Source organism: Falco biarmicus, chromosome 15 (assembly GCF_023638135.1).
Source record: "Falco biarmicus isolate bFalBia1 chromosome 15, bFalBia1.pri, whole genome shotgun sequence".
NCBI classification, from domain to species: domain Eukaryota; kingdom Metazoa; phylum Chordata; class Aves; order Falconiformes; family Falconidae; genus Falco; species Falco biarmicus.
Genome location: NC_079302.1, coordinates 23,654,485 through 23,666,842, shown reverse-complemented (window position 1 = coordinate 23,666,842; position 12,358 = coordinate 23,654,485). Strand labels below are relative to the sequence as shown.

General features: G+C 58.7%; 2 protein-coding genes across 2 annotated transcripts; one reads left to right on the top strand and one right to left on the bottom strand.

Moving 5' to 3' along the window:
• Positions 1-1,917: 1,917 nt before the first annotated feature.
• Positions 1,918-4,027, top strand: LOC130159269 (C-factor-like). Its single transcript, XM_056360720.1, has 6 exons — positions 1,918-2,079; positions 2,436-2,487; positions 2,732-2,919; positions 3,192-3,350; positions 3,476-3,595; positions 3,833-4,027. The coding sequence occupies exons 1-6, from the start codon at positions 1,933-1,935 to the stop codon at positions 3,944-3,946; spliced, it is 780 nt and encodes a 259-aa protein (XP_056216695.1). The 5' UTR covers positions 1,918-1,932; the 3' UTR covers positions 3,947-4,027.
• Positions 4,028-4,124: 97 nt separating this feature from the next.
• On the bottom strand, positions 4,125-10,690 carry LOC130159461 (C-factor-like). Its single transcript, XM_056361127.1, is given in 7 exon segments — positions 4,125-4,799; positions 5,155-5,267; positions 5,562-5,718; positions 6,142-6,329; positions 9,968-10,009; positions 10,530-10,584; positions 10,586-10,690. Coding segments are annotated over 7 exon segments (774 nt in total). The 3' UTR covers positions 4,125-4,685.
• Positions 10,691-12,358: the final 1,668 nt, after the last annotated feature.

The window sequence follows — 12,358 nt, the reverse complement described above, 5'->3', positions numbered from 1 at the left end:
GGGGCGTGGCGTGGCGGAAGCGACGGGAGGGGCGGGGCGGAAGGGGCGGGGCGGAACGGCCTGGCACAGGCACCGGCAGCGGCTCCAGACCGGGGCTGGCACCAAGGCGGCCCGGCACATCTTGGCCCAGCTCCGTTCCCAGCCCCGTTCCCACCGCCATTCCCAGCTCCACCCCCACCCCCAGCAGGCTCCCCGCCGCCCCCCGCGCGTTCCCTGGGCGCACGCCCGCCCGCCCGCCCTGTTGTTGGGCCGCCTGCCCGTCCCCGCTGCCCGGCGGCTGGGCACGATGCCGCCCACCGGAGCGCTGCCTCGGCCTCGCACCGCGCCCTTTCCCGCCGGCTCCGGCCGCTCCCCGCAGCCCCGGGTCTCCCCGACCGGCCACCCGTGGGAAGCGGCGCCCTCCGGCCACGACCGTGGCCTCCCCTCGGGGCGTTACGGCCACCTGCCCGCTCCAGCCCAGGTAGCAAAGCGGGCAGCACCCGGCGCCTGCCGAAGGGACCGCACCGCCTGCTCGGGCGTGGGTCAGGGCTGGGACGGGGCCACCGGAGCTACGGCTTGCTCCGGCCACTGGCACTCCATCCCCGGGCTGTGGCTGCTCACGTGGGCTTGAGTGAGCACAGCGAATTGCCACGACAAGATGGATTAGTGCTACACAGAGGAGTAGAGAGCAGGGTGTGTTTTAAAAGCAAAAAAGATAATTTATTGGGACTGTTGCATCAGATAGCGCGTGCGTGGAGGATCCCATCTCTTGAACAGGACGGCTGGATGTTTCCCAGTTGCAAAGGTCCTTGCAGCAGCAGCCCCAGATGGAGCAGGTGATGCTCCTCAGGCTGATGCCCACCCAGTCCTGCCTGATCACCTGCCTGATCTGTGTTATTATCTCAAACTACCTACCAAACGTCGCTGAACTATCTTAAATGTATCTTCTTCTATTACAAACTGTCTGTCTACGGTTTGGGCAATGCTGCAGCAGGAGCCACCTGGGGAGGCCATGGGATGCTCAGATCCTCCCCGCAGAGCGTTCATCGGTGCGTGGAGACACGCAGGTGCTGCTTCTCCATTGCCTTTAGGCATAGCAGGAGCTCCTGGGGGAGCTTCAGGCCTGTCCTGAAGCCCCTGTACCCATCAGTCAGATGTTTTCCTTGGAAGTCAGCTGGGAGTCTGGTGCCTCCCTGCAGCAAGAGCAACAGCGTATGGACCACCCTGGGACTGAGTGGCCATTGTGTGCAGTGTGTGTGCCTGGGCACGGCCCCATTCCCGGCCACACCACAGTGATACCTGTGGGGCAACACTGAATGTTATCCATCTGTCACACCTACAACTTAAATACTGTAGCTGTTGTCAGAGCAGACCCGGAGGAAAGGGTTGCTCCAGGCAGCTCTGGAAGGTTTCCAAGCAGTCCTGGAGGGTTTCTAGGTGTTTCAGCCTGTTGAAGTGGCCAAGGGACACTTGTCTGTTCAAGCTTCATCCTCAACCCTGGCTTTGGCCTTGCACAAATTAAGGCCAACAAACTGTGCTGCGGGGGGTCAGCAAGTCCACCCTTGCCTGCCTGACCTCAGGGGAGGAGAGGGACAGAGCCTGGTGTCTCAAGGGGGAGCTTAGCGGTGGGAGGGCATGTCAGTGCAGGAACGGGGGTAGTTCTGGCCAAAAGCCAAACGGCTCAGGTTTGGCGGAGCAGGGAAGGTACAAAGAACAGCTCTCCAGATGTCCAGGCCAAGGCATTCCCTGTCTGGGCAGGACACTCGGCTCCCTTTGCATCATTCCTCAGCTTCTGGGAAAGGTGGATCACGGGTATGGACCACAGCCAAGCGGCTGAGGTGCAGGCAGAGAATTTGCTAGAGCCACGGGCTGATGCAAGCCATCGTGGGAAAATTCGAGATAGCTGAGTAGCAAAAGGCACCAGCAGAGTCAAGGTGAGAGCAGCGCAACAGCATGGCAGGGCTTCGCGTCTGCTCCGTTCTGGTGACGGGGGCCAACCGGGGGATCAGCCTGGGGCTCATCCGGCATTTCCTGGGGATGCGAAACCCACCCAAGTGGGTCTTTGCGACTTGCCGAGACCCCAGGGGGCAGCGAGCACAGGTGAGGCTGGGCTGGGCGGCAGTGGGCTGTGCTGGGGGGGGCGCTGGGTGCCAGGGCGGCAGGGTAGAGCCAGGAGGGGGTCTGCAAAGGGCTTGGGCTGCAGCTGGGCACCTGCAGCACAGGGCGGCCGGGTTGGGACAGTGGTGGGACCAGCTGTGCATGGGATGTGCAGAGGGGACAGTGGCATGTAGCAAGTGTGGGAGGCATGGAGCCCCATCCGTCGGGAGCAGGACAGCCGGAGCAGGGTGCTGGGTGCAGGCACAGAGCTGGCGTGACACAGGCTTTGTCTGGGAAAGGCTGAGCCTCGGCGCAGCCCCTCCTGCCTCTCCGTACCCACACGGTGCCCTCTCTCTCAGGACTTACAGAATGTGGCCTCCAATCACGCCAACCTGGTCATCATCCCGCTCGGTAGGTGCCCCGAGGTGGGGGTCCCTCGCCCCGGTTCCCCTCTCCACCTGGCACCACAGTCCCGTGCAGTGCCGGCAAGTGCCCTGGTGCTGTGCACACCCTGGGAGCCCAGTGCCATAAGGGAGCCACACTGATAGGTCGCTGCCTTTGGGGACACCTGGTGCTGCTGTCCTGGGGGACACACAGGGGATCCCAGACCACCACGGGGACGTGGGTGCTGACCTCCCCTGCATCGGCTCTGCAGAGGTCACCGACCCCACCAGCATCAAGGCAGCTGCAGCCAGAGTTGGGGAGCACGTGGGGGGCTCGGGGCTGAACCTCCTCATCAACAACGCTGGGATGGTGATAAATAACACACTTGATGACGAGACGCCAGAGAACATGACCCAGATTTACACCACCAACACGGTTGGGCCCCTGCTGCTGGGCCAGGTGAGACCCTCACCTGAGCTGGGCTGTCCCAGGGGGCACGAAGGGTGGGTGGGAGGGGGTCCTGCCTCCGCTCTGGTGCCTGATGGGCTCTCGGTCAGTGAGAGGCTCGTGGAGCAGTGGGCTGGAGCTCAGGAGCTGGAGCCTGGCAGGCTGGGGCAGGGGGAAGAGGAGGGAGGATGCTCCGGTGCTGGTGCCAATGTTGCCCACTGTGGAAGGAGCTGGTCCTCCCCTGTGCCCCTCCACGTGTGCCCCTCTCTCCTCTCTCCTCGCAGGCGTTCCTGCCCTTGCTGAAGAAGGCTGCCCAAGGGAGCCCGGGCTCAGGGCTGAGCTGCAGCAAGGCAGCCATCATCAATATATCCAGCTGTGGGGGCTCCATCACTTCTCCCTCTGGCTGGGATCTGCTTCAGGTTGTGTCATACCGCTGCAGCAAGGTACTGCCACACTGTGCAGGGGCCAGGTTTGGTTCCCCTGCTCTGTACCTGATGCGGGGTCTGCACGTGTCCCCTTGCAGCCAGCCGACCCTTCCCACCGACGACCCTGCCCTGTCTCCCTGCAGGCTGCCCTGAACATGCTGACCAAGTGCCAGTCCCTGGGGTACCGGGCGCACGGTGTCCTCTGCGCTGCTCTCCACCCTGGCTGGGTGCAAACTGACATGGGGGACTCCGTCGGAAACGTGGTAGGAGTTTCACCTCGGCGGGTCCATCGGAGCCCCTGGGACGGTTTTCCCGTGGGAGGGAGCCGCTGCCCTGAGCCCCTGCCCGCCCCGTCCCCTGCCCTGGTCCTGGGTGCCTGTGGCCCCATCCCCTCGGCTCTCCCGGTGCTCCGAGCGGCTCCTGCCCCTGGCCCCGGCTGCTGCAGGGCAGCCCTTGGCCAGCCCTGGGGCAGGGGCTGCCTCTCCCCCTCCGCCCCGCAGGCCCCCTTGACGGTGGATGCCAGCGTGCGAGGGATGCTGAAGGTGCTCTCCTCCCTCTCCGAGAAGGACACCGGCACCTTCCTGGACTGGGAAGGGAAGGTCCTGCCCTGGTGAGGTGCCGGCCAGACTCCTGGCAGTGGGGCCCTGGCCGCTGCTCCCGCCTGCCCTGCATCCTCAATAAAGCCCTGCCTGAGACCCCCGGCTATGCTGTGCGCTGCCAGGCCCCTGCCCAAGCAACCCCTCCTCACCGCGGGCTGTGTCGGTGCCCCAGCTGCCCGCTTGACCCGCAGCTGTCACTGGTGTCCCCATGAGTCGCAGCCTGTGTGTCCAGTGACACCGTCACCGACCCCCAGAGACGTGCCCCCCGGGAGGCACCGGAGCCAGGACAGAGCCCCTCTCCCTGGAGGAGAAAGGCGGGATGTCCTGATGCACAGGGCCGGCTCTCCCCCTGCCCAGCTGCGGGGCACACCCGGGTGTTCAGCCCAGGGTGCCCGAGGGGCTGGGGGCACAGGGACCAGCTGCCCTCTCCCCTCAGCTGGGGGATGCTCGGCCGCGGTGGGACAGACGGACAGACGTGCGCGGGCAGCGTGCAGGGACCATGCGCTGGGCTCAGCCCAGGCGTTTGGGGCTGGGGGCGCAGAGACAGAGCAGAGGTATCAGCTCCCGGTGTTTACAGAGGTGGGGGGTACAGGGGGCTGCAGGGCCGCGCGTGGGCCGGCCAAGGGGAGCGAAGCTGCTTCCCATGCCCTTCCCGCTCCCTGGCAGCCCGGGGCGGCTGGGGGCGAGCAGAGGCCCGTGCCAAGGGGCGAGTGGGGGGCTGAGGCGCAGGCAAGAGGTGCCGCCTGCGCGCCCGTCACCAGGGCAGGCTGCTCCCTGCCCAGTCGAGGAAGGCTCCGGAGGTGTCCTGCGAGAGGCTGGCCAGCACGGCCAGGATGCCCCGCATGCTGCGCTCCACCATCAGGGGCGCCTGCAGGGGAGGACAGGGCCAGTGTCACTGCTGCAGGCTGCGAGCAGCACGGAAAGCAGCCGGCCCTGGGCAGGCAGGAGGGTGCATGGCCCGGGGAGCAGCACCCACGGTGCTCGTGGGGGCATTTCCCCCCCTGCCACCCCCCTGCTGTCCGTGCTGAGGGTGCCAACGGGGCTGGCTATCCCGTGTGCTTGGCACTTGGCACGTGCTGCCCGCTCCCTGCCTGCTCTGCCCCAGGAGATGGTCCTGGCATCACAGCATGACACAACATCCCCTGCCCTGAGTGCCCCTGCCCTCCCTGAGAGCTGGGGGCACAGCAGGAGTCCTGCTGACCCTCCCCTGCACAGCCCAGTACCTTCTCCGTCCCCATGTCGGTCTTCACCCAGCCGGGATGGATGGCCGCGCACAAGATGCCCTTGTCTTGGAAGTCTGCAGCCATGCACCTCGTCACCATGTTCTGGGCAGCCTAGAAGAGGCACCGCCGTGCCAGCATGACCTGGGGCATGGGTGGGCAGGAGGGGGGACACCTCCCAGCCAAAAAATGGCTGTGGGGGTGGGCAACGGGACTTTGCCCTGGGGTAAAGCATCAGCACAACCCACCTGAAATGCTCAGTCCTGGGTGCTGCTGTCTTGGTCTCCATGTACTTGGAGAGAAGCAGGCAGGGGGTGGTGGCCTGGGGAAGGCGGGTGCCCCCAGGGGCTCCCCTCCATGGGCACTGTGTGCAGAAGAGCATTCCCAGCACCTCCCCTGGCACCTCAGCTTGCTGGCACGGTATGCGTACATGGGGGCCTCTGGCACCCGGAGGCACAGCCCGATGGAGCCCAGCTTGCTGGAGATGTTGATGACCGCAGCCCTGCTGCAGCTCAGCCCCCCCTTCCTTGCACCCTTCGCAGCCTTCTTCAGGAGGGGCAGGAATTCCTGATGCAAAGACACTGACACTCTGTTAACACACAACGAGCCCGAGCCTGAGCACTGCCCTGGAGGTCTCTGCTGTGGACCAGGGATGAGCAGCTGGACAAATGTCACAAGGGCAGGGGATGGGGAGGATGCCCCATGGAGGGACCAAGCTCCAGCCTTTCCCTTCCCCAGGGATGGAGTGAGCTGGCACAGCCAGCCTGGGGCGGGCAGGAGCTTCAGCTGGGGAGGAGCGAAGCATGGGAGATGCTGGGGCTGGACTGAGCTGCCTCCCTGCTTCCTTGGCTGGGCAGAGGAGACCTGTGGTCCTGGTCTTGCCCCATCAGTCTGCCTCGTTCAAGAGAGCAAGAACCCACCCAACTGAGGGCACCTTTCCCACGGGGAACATCTCCTCAAGAGGGAGAAAGCCAAAAGGTCCAGATGTACCTTGGCAACCTGGAGTGGTCCGACCACATTGGTGGCAAACATGGAGAGCATCTCCTGTGAATCCAGGGAGCGCAGCGTGGCCTGCGAGCTGATGCCCGCGTTGTTGATGAGGAGGTTCAAGCCCTGATCCTCCAGATGAGACCCCACAGCCCGCACGGCCCCTTGGATGCTGGACAAGTTCACTGCGTCTGCCGGGACAAAAAGCAGAGTGGAGGAGAGCTCCAGCGGGTCACGCAGCATTGGCTGGAAAGCGTGCTGTGGCTGGAGTGCCTCTCTTTAAACCAGCATTATCCAGAAAGAAAGGACCGGGTTTAGCAGGTCAGGATGTTAAGCACATTGAAATGAGCAGCCGTTTGTCCTCACCTCTTGGTTTCACAGCCTCAGTGAATTAAACCTCAGTTCAGCTCCTTTTTGCTTGTACAGAGGCTACTGGCGAGAAGAACGTAGCTGTGTTTGCTGTCTGTATTCAAGGGATCTGTGATTGCACAAGGGGTGCTTGGTCCTTGCACACTGAGACTGCCCGTTTTATTTCCATCAGGGGCCAACACAGCTGGATGGGCACATTTTAAGGACAGAATCCCCATCTCGGGGGAAACAACCGAGCTACACTCTTCAAGTCCTGCTCTATTGCGCAGCAGGTACAGGGGCTGGGAACACAGCAGGGGCACATTCATTTCATTGTTGAATTACATGATGATCTTCTCTGGTTGATATATATTCTGAATGATCATTTAAAGCTATCTTTGCCTTTTTTAACAATTTGTGCTTAAACTGATCTTCACAGCCTAACTTCCTATAGCTTTGCAGCCGTTTGTATGTGAAAATCCTTTCTTTTTTCTTCAGATATTTTTTGTTTCACCTTGTTACTGATGAGGATTTGGAGCTGATATATTAGCTAAGTAATAAAATATAAATAATAATAACAATAATAATAATAACAATTATTATTATTGTTTGTGGTGGTGGTGGTTGTTGTTACTATTATTATTATTATATTTGGGATATAACCTGTAGTATTTGTCTGCAGGCTCTGAGCCTGAACTTCCCCATCTCTACAGATGCTCTGGCCAAGTTGTGGGGACAAACCTACCTCAAGGAACCAGAAACAACTGGAATTGTGCTAACAGGGATAAGCATTTCCAGTGCCTTTTTCTTCACTTAAATATTGGTATCTTTTTGAAAATCTGCCATGCTTTAATTGCAGGATTTTTTGGCTAAAGCAACAGGAGTGGTATTTTTTGTGTTCAGCTTTTGGGTTTGCTTGTTAGGATGTGCACCCGCTACCAGGTGCTCGCCCCACTGACGTGGCCATTGTCTATTTAAAAGAGGTCATCTAAACACCCTCAGGGTCTGAAATGGGCCAGTTAGGCCAACATTAAACTTTATATATTGCCTTTTAATATCCTAAGTACACCACCGAGCCCTTAAGAGACTTGAGTATTCAGAGCGTGCCTTTGCTTCCCGCACACGTTTCTGCACACAGTTATTGCAGGTGCTGGTCTGACAAGCCTTCTGTGGGGGGCAGATCATAGAGCCAGATTTCTTTTTTGCAACTTTTTGGCCCCTGAGCTGTGTTTCTGGAATCATGCTTAAACAAGACTGACTTAGCAGAGGTTTGTAAGGCTGAAGACTCCTTTCCTGGAGTATTTGCTACACTGATGAGCAGCAGAACAATCCTTTTTCCTGGCATTTTTAACTGGCCTGGTGTCTTATGGTGGTAAGCAAGTATTCGAGTGGCCTGGGACTTGTAACCACCTTGCCTTGCGCAGCACAGACCTTCCTTTGTAGAGTGTCAGAAAACATTTTAGGGGAATTTGACGAGATAATGTGCTGTGGGGCTGCCATCTGTGAAGGGATGGAGACTTGGAATTTGACAGGACATGCGTGGCGAGCTGCAGGACATATCACAGGGTGCTTCTTAGTGACTCCTCTTTAGATAATGATTCAACGGAGTTCAAGGCTCCATCGCCCCCCCACGTGTGTGGCATCTTTCAGGCACTTTGGTGAACAATTAACTGCTCTGTTTGGACTACCCGAGTCATTTCTCCAAGGGGCCAGGCGTGTGGGACCAGCACATCCCTAGTGCTAGGCCAGCAAAATTTGCTGAAGGAACAAACTCTTTTCTCCTTGGAAGAAATAAAGAGGATAAGGATGAGGAGGAGAGAGAGCGAGAATGAAAGGAAGTGACAGGTCATGCATTTTGGAGCTATGTTTTAACTGTCCTTTCTGAAAAGTGGTACTCCTGTTACTGGTTTGAAGCCAACCTGTCTGCAAGATGGAGAAAGACAGACTAAAGCAGCTTATATTTTTTTAAAAAATACTTTGTTGCTGTTGGATTTTTCATAGCTTTTTAGCTTATTTTGGGGCTTTATAGACAGTCTGGGTTTTGGGGTGTGTGTGTGTTTTAGTAAAGGTTGTTTATTTAGCAGTCAGCCCCTGGTGGTGTCCCTTTCATGTTGGCCATGCTTTGGTGAGCAAAGCAAGCATGCTCCCCCATCACGTGCTGCCGGCTGGGGCCCACAGGTAATTTTAAAGGTGCTGTTTCTTAACACAGAGTACCACATACTTTAATAATATGTTTAATAACATGAGAGAGATTTGCTGCCTCTTTGTAGCAAAGTCTCACTTCAGGAATGCCTTCTTTGCTAAGAAATACTAAAAATTTACTCGAAATTTTCAGGTGTTTTTAAACACATCATAGGTAGAGACCGATAGGGGCTTTGCACTGCTTTGACTCAGTTTGCTTGTTACTGGCTCTAAGGAAATGCATTTAGAAGGTCTGGCTGCTTCTCACCTCACTTCTCACAGCTGCAGCAATTCTGGTGCAAATGCTTCCCCAAAACACTTCTTTTGGGTTTGGATGTTTTTTCAACCAACTCTTCTTAAAAAAATAGTGGCTGTGAGCAGCCCCTGCTCTCTCAGACAGCATCGTCTGCCTCCAGGCACGACTGCAGGAGACCACGCTCCTCAGCCCGGTGCTCCTTATCTCACGCTTCAGCCTGGTGTCCCCCCCCTGCAGGCCCCCGTCCCTGCCCTGCACCTCAGAAGGTTCCTGCATGTGAACACCCTGACCCTGGCAGCACCAAACGCTGCCGTGGCTGCGCTCCCTTTACTCCACCAAGTCCCTGTGCTGTCCAGGTCCATTTGCCACCTTCTCCTGCTGCTCCCGGGCGCTGCTGACAAAGGCCAGCAAATCTGGCCTGCCTCCATGGGAGCAGGGAAAGGACAAAAGGACATCTTCCCAGTCCAGGCTGCAAACATCCTGAACTGGAGCATGCTTCTGGGTCTGAGCATCAATCTGGGATACCAACACTACTGAAGGCCAAATTTCCCATATGCATCCTTTTAGCCCGTTTCTTTTCCCTGTTTTTTACCTGCAGCAAAGGAGATGCCGACTGTGGCCACCTCCAAGCAGACCCCAAACCAACCCTCCTACTTAGGGACCAGCCAGTAAGTTTGCTTGCTGTGCTCTGCCTTGCTTTGTTTTGCGAACCTGTGTGTCCCAGCCCAAAACTCAGGCACCATATTTAGCATCTTTGGGAACAGAACGCATACCTTTCCCATGAAACATGCTCAGCCGAGGTGTACAGACCCGCTTCTGCCTGTCTCCAAAGCCAGTTTGACTGCTTTCAGCCAGAGGACAGCTCTGGTTGGAGAGGGAAGCCTGCCCAGATGGGCACCGATCCCTCCCCACCTGGCAGAGCTGGAGCTGCCTGGCTGCCAGCATTGAGGCAGGCTGCCTGACAGAGCTGCCCCTGGTCCCATCCCCAAAGCAAGCAAAGGGCTACAAGCAATGCTGGGCGCAGGGAGGGAGGTTGCTCCATACCTAGCTGGACCAGTTTGATGCCAGGGTGCTGGGCAGCTAATTCTTGCAGGGCCTGGAAACAAAGTGATGGAGCAAGGGAGGCGGTTAGAAGCCACCAGCAGCACAGCCAGGTCTCCCACCCGTGCTCCCAGGTCACCCCAGCTGCGGCCAGGCCAGGGTGGCTTTGGTTATTTGGTGGAAAGCGTGCAGGACCATTCCCAGAGGCCAGGGCAGGGCAGCATTGCCATGGCTGGCAGGAGAAGGGTGGTGCTGAGCTCAGGCACTGCCCCCTGTTCTGGGTGATCCCAGCATGGAGAAGGGGTTGACCGGCCATTGGCACACCCAGGAGCGAGCCCTGAGGACATGGGCACCATGTCTGCCCCGGCAGCCTCATCCCACCCAGCTAGGTCAGGCACTGCCATAACCAGGGGGCTGGGGGCAATAAGACCCCGCCAGAGCACTCCTGCCCCACTGCTGGGCCACCCAGCCAGGGCCAGCAGTGAGGTGGCAGAGCCATGGGGACTGGGAATCCCCTGCGCCCACCGGGCTCGGGACCATCCCCATGCCCTGTGCCCACACTGACCCTTCCCTCTCGGACCCTCGGGGTTGCGGCAGGTGGCAAAGATGTGCTGGGGGGGGTCGGGGGCTGGCGGCGAGCTGCCTCACCAGCTCCCGCCTGATGCTGCAGTTGGACCCTGTCACTAGGACGCTCTGAGCCAGCGCAGCCATCTCAGTGGCCGCCATGCCAGGCGGTGACACATGGCAGGACTGCTGCCATGCCGCGCAGTGACACATGGCAGGACCACCGCCGTGCCAGGCGGTGACACATGGCAGGACTGCCGCCTGCTCGGCACAAAGAGAAGCCAGGCACAGCCCAGGGCGGGGCTGCTGGCGCCCACGGGGACAGAATGGTGCCAGCACCAGCCCCGGCCCCTCACCAGCCCCACACAGAGCCAGGGTCCCAGGGTGGACCAAGGGCTCCCTGGCATTTTGGCACATGGGGCTGCATGTCTCCTGCAGTGCCCAGTTCCCCACCACTTCCCTCCTCTAAAGCCCCAGATCCCAGGGTCCCTGTAACTGCAGGAGGAGGGTCACTCCTACCACAGGTTTGGAAGACCACTTGGAAACAGCACCAGGAAAAGGAAAACAGGTCCAGACCTCTCTGTGACTGGCAATCTCCCACTTCGGGGGGTGAGTTTGTGATAGCTGAACCCAGGGGTGGTGATCCAAAGCCCAACCTGGGAAGTGCAGGACAGGTATTTCTAACACTGCAGGATCAGGTCACACCAATACCTTCACCCACAGTACCCAGGAGCCAGCAAAGAAGACCCCAGTTTCCTGCAGCCCTGACCACTCGCTGCTGGGGCTCCAGGGTCATGGCCATCACCCTTCTCCTTTTCTCCTTGCTGACGGATGCTGCTGGATGCTTATCAGCCCAAGAGGTGCCTGCAAAGGCTCCTGAAGTCCAGATCAGCCTGGAGGCACGGGTTTTTAGGAGACAGGAGTGAGGTGCTAAAAGAAACAGAGCTGCCATGTTAAAAGGCTCAGCTGAAACAGAAGAATTGGGGCAACCTGAATTTAATATGTGAGAGAAAATAAGAAGAGGAAAGTAGTGGGCAGGAATGAGTCTGTCTGGATGTGCCCAAATGGACCTGTCTATTGCCCAGTCTCACTCGGTCTGGTGGAGGGGGCAGAGCTGACTATTCCCTCCAAGTATTTCAGTGGTTCCAGGTCTGGCAATCACCAAAGAAATACTTGGGCCAGGTGGTGGGGCTCCAGGTTTGGAAGATGTGCTTTCAGGTGATGTAGAGCATGGAGAAGAGGAAGCAGTGATGTTTCCTTCCACCTTGGTGGGTAGACTATTGCTCCCCCAAGAGGTAAGCATGCTGGGTGTGGATTTGCATGCTGTCAGACTCGGACCCGCTGTAGCAGGGGTTATTAAGGATGTAATCACCTGTGCAAGTAATTGCACTGCACAGACTTGCCCGTGCCTGCTGCTATCTGCAAGCAGCATCCAGAGCAGTTTCCATTAGGAACCAACAAGACCAGAGTTTCCTCTTTTCCTTCCAGGCTTCCTGGGAAGGAAAGAACAGACACAGGAACGGTGTGAACGGCCGCAGGCCAGCACCGAGCAGGGCAAGGCGAGCAGCAAGTGAAAGGGCTAACCAAAGCCAACCAAGGCCAAGGACAGCAGCACAGATGTGCTCGTGGCTCAGGATCCACAGCCTGGGCCAGAAGGGATGCTCTGGGGAGGAGACAGGACTGAGCTACAAGGTCCCATCACCGCAGAACAGCTGGGGACCGTTCAGGCTGGAGGGGACTTGGGAGGACTCTGGCCCAAGCCTCATCAGGGGGAGCAGGGTCAGCAATGACTGCAGGTTGCCCAGAGCTTGAACCAGACCTCACGAACCT